Raw genomic sequence first — 6,683 nt, 5'->3', positions numbered from 1 at the left:
GGACGCTGCCTTTAATGAGAGGGCCGACCCAGAGGAAAGATATGTGCAAAAGCAAAGTGAGAAAGGAGAAAGCAGAATTTATGTCATCTGTCATGTCTGTTTGGAATGCTGTAACAAAATACCATGGATCAGGTGGCTTGTTATAAGAGAAATTTACGTATCCCAATTCTGGAGGTTGGGAAGTCCAAGATCAAGGCATTGGCAGATTTGCTGTCTGGTGAAGGCCCACTTCCTCATAGACAGCCATCTTCTCACTCTACTTTCACATGGTGGAAGTGCAAGGTGTCTCTTCAGGGCCTCTTTCATAAGGGCACTAATCCCATTATTGAGACCTCTGTCCCCAAGACCCTATCATCTTCCAAGGGCTCCATTTCCCAATACCAACACCTTAGGGGTAAGAATCTTATCTACTGTACTAAGGACTCCAAACAGTTGGCACCTGCCATAGCTCACTGTGGTGAAGATGGAGAATGGTGGGAGCATGGGGTGTGAGAGGTAGTAACCTGACTGGAGACAGAGAGCCCAGTTTAGGAGGCTCTAGAAGCAATCCAGGCAAAAAATTACAGCTGGAGTTAGGAAGATGTCCCTTTTGGCTCTGGGCTGAACTGTGCAGCTATGAGGCCTCCTGTCTTTCCTACTCCAAGCCATCCTGAGTGACTGGGTTCGGCACAGCAGCACTGATTCTGCTGATGTTTCTTAATGAAGATCTTTGGTACTCTGTATTTACAAATTCTCACTCCTGATCCATTTTTCTTTAACCGTACATTAGCTTGAAAGGTAGTCATTAACTCATGGTTCATTATGTGGTGTCAACTTTAGGAAGACCTCCCCTATCTGAGCTGGTCTGGTGATAGTAATGTAGTTCTTCTTCTGATGGCAATAGTGGTGGAACGTGGGCACAGTGCAGCATTCACGTGTGCTCTGTAACATACAGGTGTCTCCTTCATCAAGACAGTGATACTCCTTCTCTTTCAAAAGTTTGTGTCCTATAATCCCAGCACTTTGGGAGATATCCCAAAGGCAGATAAATATGTTATTTTCTAGCCCAGGTTATCTTGTCTTTAAGTAAACCCACTTCTTTAACAGGAACTCATTGCCAAGAACTCCAGTGCTGGATTTAAAAACATCCAAACCCTTTTCCAACCTCTTCTACTTCTGTACTTCAAACTAACCCCCTCCAATCTTAGGGAATCATAATCATTGGTTTTAAAGAAGATTGTTTTTAACATTCAGTTATACTTGTGTACCCCTAATAAGAGGAGTTGCCTCATCATTTTCACTGGCCTTTTATCATGAATAAAATACTTTTAAGATGTAAAAAAAAGGGAACCATGACCAAGGATTAAGTGAACGTATCTATTTTTATTATGAAACATTAAATTTTGACACATTGCCTCATTTACTTTTTTAAAATCTATTATCTGACTTACACCTATTCAGCAAAAATGCCAATAAATTATATAAATCATAGTTTGGGTCTTTTTAAAACTAGGAACATAATATGTTTTATGATAAACAATAACACTAAATCTGAGTTGTATGAACTGTTAACTTGAAATTTGTTTTAGATGTTTACCTTAAAACAAAAAGAAAACCAATCACATTAATACACTGTTGCAAAAGTTTCTCCGGAACGCCCTCCACATCACTGTGTGTCAGCATCCTTCGGCTTCTTCACTGAGGTACGGAATGCAGCCATATGTAGGTGTCAAGGCACTCATTCTAAGCTGTCCTATCCTGCACATCTTAGCAATCACATTAGATGGAGGGCTGATGATATACACTAACTCTCCCAGCCCAGGCTATCTTGCTTTTAAATAAACTAGTTTATTTAAAAGAAAATCATCAACTAAGGACTCAAACACTGAATTCAGAAATAATAATTCCAATTCAATACACATTCAATCAAATGTGTTAGTACTTAAAAGTCACAAATTTTGCAAAGTAAACAACCAATGAACTAAGGCAAATAGCATTGCCACCACATGCCTTAAAATGGTGTATTTTTGGTGTCTGAAGCTCTTTGCAAATTATATTTTGGGACAGTTCAGATGGATTTAAATAAAAGATGTATGTTCTACATAAATTTAGTTTTAAGGTTTTCAACATGGGTGGCAACATTACAAAAATATATCAATAGTCTTAATAGTGAATGTTTTCCACCTGGTTTCTAAATCTTTATTTTCCATGGAGGTAAACCAAAGTTTAGATTCCATCTTCGGAGTTATGATATAATCTCTATCATTCCTAGAGATTTTAAAGCTAGATATGATCTAAGTCCTTGCCAGGATCTTCACTTTCATCATCCTCATCTTCTTGGTCTCCAGATTCAAGTTCATCCTCTTCTTCAACCTAGAGGAAAAAGATGTATTTAATATTGTGAAAATCTGTTCATGTCACATTCAACATTTAACAATATATATTATTGATAATTTTTTTTTTTTTTGAGACGGAGTTTTGCTCTTGTCACCCAGGCTGGAGTGCAATGGTGCGACCTCGGCTCACTGCAATGTCTGCCTGCCGGGTTCAAGTGATTCTCCTGTGTCAGCCTCCCAAAGTGCTGGGATTACAGGTGTGAGCACCACGCCCGGACAAATTTTGTATTCTAGTAACTACATTAGAATATAAGCTATCTGATTTCTTTGATTTGATGCCGAAGGCTGTCATTTCTAATATGAATGAGACATATCAGTTAACTTTGCTGATAAATGGCTACACCTCTTTACACACATATCTGAACCAAACATGGCAAAAGATAATGACACACGTGGGTGACAACAGTCTTGTTACCCATCAAATGAATTCACTTTCTAGGCTTAAGGTCCAAAAGAAAATAGTCTGTAAGTACTGAAAACTGAACCTAATCTGTGTATTAAGTAAATTTAATGAAAATAGTGAAAACAGTACAGATGGTACCATATTCATGAACCTACATATCCATTCCTAAAATATAGGCACAACTTTTCCATGCTACATTAAAAATCTTTTAAATGTATTACACTAAAACATAATACAAATCATTTTTGGAGACATTTTAATCTTACTGGATGACCAAGATCCTTGAGTTTATTCTTCAATGACAGTATTTTCTGATCTTGATCGGCCAAGAGCACCAAGAGATCATCCTGTTCTTTTTTAGAATCTGTAATTTCCAACTCTAGTTTGTCTTTCTCAGTTTGTAAAATGGCAATGGTACTATTAGATGAATCCAGCTGCTCTTTAATGGCAGTTCTTTCCTCAGACAGAGCTTTAATTTCATTCTAGAAAAAGAAAGGTGAAAGGCAGGAATCTAAAATTAGCACTCACTTTCTTAGAGTTTCTAACAAATAGTTTCTTTCTATGACAAATCACTGTACTTGTTCATCCTAAGGAATTTAGGGATGGAGGTTAAGGGTATAGGAGGTTTAACACACACAGTAACATGAATTTGTTAGACTGTTCATCAAAAATGGTTATTGCCAAAAAACAGTTGAACATCCAAAAAATAGTTTTAGTTAGCTATTCCTCAAAAAACCTTTAAGAGGCTCAAAAAAAAGTATTACCATTTCAGATAATCAGAGGAGTAAACAGAAATACAAAGCATTTTACAGCACAAGTCTGATTAGCACCAGAATTTTAGAACTCGAAGCTCAAGTTAAAAAAATTTTTTTATCCCAACTTCAAGCATACAATTAAATGAAAAGAAAATAGCTTCAAATAAAAATCTATGGTTTAAAAATAAAATAATTTGGCCACAATCCAAAAAGCACAATTATACATTATTTTCCTTAATGTGACCTCATTCCTTTCTTCATGTTATTTATTCTGATGTCTCTCACACACAATAATATGCTGACAGGACTTAATGTTCCTGTGTTCCACGGCTTATGGAAAATCTACATGTGGCTTGTGTATTAGCTACATTTGTGCTCCTTGTTTTGTTATTGTGATTAGATATTGATCTTAAAAAGAAAACACAGGCTGGGCGTGGTGGCTCATGCCTGTAATCCCAGCACTTTGGGAGGCTGAGGTGGGTGGATCACCTGAGGTCAAGAGTTTGTGACCAGCCTGGCCAACATGGCGAATCCTCGTCTCTACTAAAAGTACAAAAATTAGCTGGGCGTGGTGGCCGGTGCCTGAAATCCCAGCTACTGAGGAGGCTGAGGCAGGAGAATCGCTTGAACCTGGAAGGCAGAGGTTGTGGTGAGCCAAGATCGTGCCACTGCACTCCAGTCTGGTGACAGAGCGAGACTCCATCTTAAAAAAACAAACAAACAAACAAAAAAACCAAAAAAAAAAAAAAAAAAAAACACACCTGAAACAAAAAAATCTTCATTTGTGTCATCTTAAATCATCAATATAGGAGTGAAAATGTTGTGAGATAAAATTGCACATCATTAGCTTTCTTCATAAATCTAAGAATTTGAAAGATATATAACATCTCCTAGAGTTCATTTCATATTATACACAGTAAATAAAAGTTGCACGAAAAACAAACCTTTAACTCTTTAGTCTCTTGTAATAATGCTGACAGTCTTCCTTCTACATCAGTAGTTTTGGTGGCTATTACAGTCTCGGTCTCTCCTTGCACCTCAACTGATTTTGCCTGAAATTAGAAATGGAAAAAAAGATGTCTCTTAAACATTACAATCAACATGAACTCCCAAAGTGGTTATTTAATTTTTTTGCCATTTTGATATTTTATTCTCAATAACAGAAATATAATTCCTCATGTATTTATGTGCAACAAAGTGCTCTCCACTGTCGGATGAGCTGTTCCCACATGGAAGAGCATCAAATCTCGTAAGAGTACAAGGAAGGCTGGACTAAGGTGCCTTAAGGTAATTAAGCCCAGAAAAGTAATCAGCAAGGCAGCTGTAATGTAACTGTAACCCAGCATTTAATAAACAGATTATTTTTCAAAGCCTTTCCTTCATAAATTTCCTATAAGTCCATACTATCATCCTAGATAGGTAGATAAATTGAGCCAAATATCATTATTAGTGAAAAGCAAATCTTTTCTCAAGTGCTAGAGAAGGCACTCCTGAATAACAGTTCTTCAGTCTTTCCTTGTCTTTTTTTCTAAAATACTAGGAAGTGGGGTGTTGACACAACAAATATCTAAACATGTGGAAATAGCTTTGGAACTGTGTAATGAGTAGAGGCTGTAAGAATTTTTGAGGTGCATAGCAGACAAAGCCTATATCACCTTGATGAGACTGCTGGTAGAGATATGGATTAAGTGATTCTGGTGAGAGCTCAGAAAGAAAAGAGCGGAGTTGGAGAGAAGCTTCATGGTCATAGTGAGAAGAAGAATGCCAGCAGAAATATGAATGTTAAAGGTGCTTTTGGTGAGGTCTCAGATGAAAACTAGGAACACGTTACTGGGAATTGGAGGAAAGGCAATCCTTGTTATAAAGTGGCAAATAACTTAGCCAAATAGCGTTGCAGTGTTTTATGGAAAGCAGAACTTTGTAAATAATGAATTTGGATATTTTGCTGAGGTTTCCAAGTAAAGTGTTGGAGTGCAGCCTGGTTTCTCCTTGTTGCTTAAAGTAAAATGTGAGAGAAGAGAGATAAATTGAAGAAGGAATTGCTAAGCAAAACAGAATCAGAATTAGAAGATTTGGAAAATTGTCAGTTTACCTGTATTGCAAAAGTATGAGAAAGCATGTTCTGGAGAAAACAATAAGGGTTTTTGAATATTTTATGACAGCAGAAAAACTGCCAGCTTGGACTGAAGGGACAGAAATAGAATGTGATACCAGCAAAATAAACTATTAAGTACCTGAATAAACTAATCTGGTGACTGACTATAAAAGGATTGCCACCATGAATACGAAGCCTATGTTACTAAACACCGGCTAGTAAGTAATCTAAAGAGAAGATGCTATCTGATGAGCTTGCTTCTTTTTCATTGTGGCTAAGAAATAATATATCAACCTTGTTTTTATTACCTTCCAGAGGAAAACCAGAAAATACTTACAAACACTTCTGTTTTCTGTAACAGTTCCTGCTTTTCTGTCTGTAGTTTGGTGATCTCCACAGATTGTGAGTTTAACTGAGACTTTAAAGTTGCCAGTTCCTAAGAGACAAAAATAGTTGAGTCATAACATTAAATGGTATTAATTTCATCAAGGAATTATTTACAGAGACATTTAAAAAATGATTTACAACTTCCTAGTTTTAAAATCTAACTCTAAAGAACTATTCTTGAACTTTGGGTTCAAGATGGAAAATTCAACACATTCATTTACCTCTGCTCCCTTCTGAACCCCCATGCCAAAAAAAAAAAAAAAAAAAAAATCATAAAGAGAGGAAGGGAGGGGAGAAGGAATAAAGAAAGGAAGGATGGGAGGGAGAGAGGAAGACACCTACACAAACAAAAACATATATTGCTCTCTTATAGAAGAGAGCAATATAATTGGGGAATTTGAGAAAGCCAGTAACAGTGGTAACTAACTCAGCACACCTGAGAAAGCTGAAAGCTAGGATGACCACTGAGAAAGTTAAGATAGTACCTGACTTACAATGAATGCATTAACTACCAGAAAGGTTGGGAACTGGTATCATTAGATACCTCTGGAAGTACAGATAAAAATGAGGTTAAAAACTGCAGGGCTGGTTAAAAGACTATTTAAGAAAGAGATCATCAGATCCCTGTCTCAATCTTAGGCATCAGGCAACCATTCCTCCTTTCCTAG

At 36.8% G+C, this 6,683-nt stretch overlaps 1 protein-coding gene across 2 annotated transcripts in view; it reads right to left on the bottom strand.

The window, feature by feature from the left end:
• Positions 1 to 1,342: 1,342 nt before the first annotated feature.
• The window catches only part of USO1 (USO1 vesicle transport factor), an 88,793-nt gene continuing 83,452 nt past the window's right edge, over positions 1,343 to 6,683 (bottom strand). For both annotated transcript variants that reach the window (XM_007998916.3, XM_073017410.1), the window contains 4 exons: positions 5,966 to 6,064; positions 4,478 to 4,585; positions 3,045 to 3,260; positions 1,343 to 2,352 (listed from right to left, as the gene is read on the bottom strand). In XM_007998916.3, coding sequence (XP_007997107.1) covers positions 2,263 to 2,352; positions 3,045 to 3,260; positions 4,478 to 4,585; positions 5,966 to 6,064 — 513 coding nt within the window. In that variant the 3' untranslated portion in view covers positions 1,343 to 2,262. The remainder of the gene's footprint in view (positions 2,353 to 3,044; positions 3,261 to 4,477; positions 4,586 to 5,965; positions 6,065 to 6,683) is intronic.

Source organism: Chlorocebus sabaeus, chromosome 7 (genome assembly GCF_047675955.1).
Source record: "Chlorocebus sabaeus isolate Y175 chromosome 7, mChlSab1.0.hap1, whole genome shotgun sequence".
NCBI classification, from domain to species: domain Eukaryota; kingdom Metazoa; phylum Chordata; class Mammalia; order Primates; family Cercopithecidae; genus Chlorocebus; species Chlorocebus sabaeus.
The sequence above is the reverse complement of the archived record's forward strand: the minus strand, read 5'-3'. Positions and strand labels throughout refer to the sequence as shown.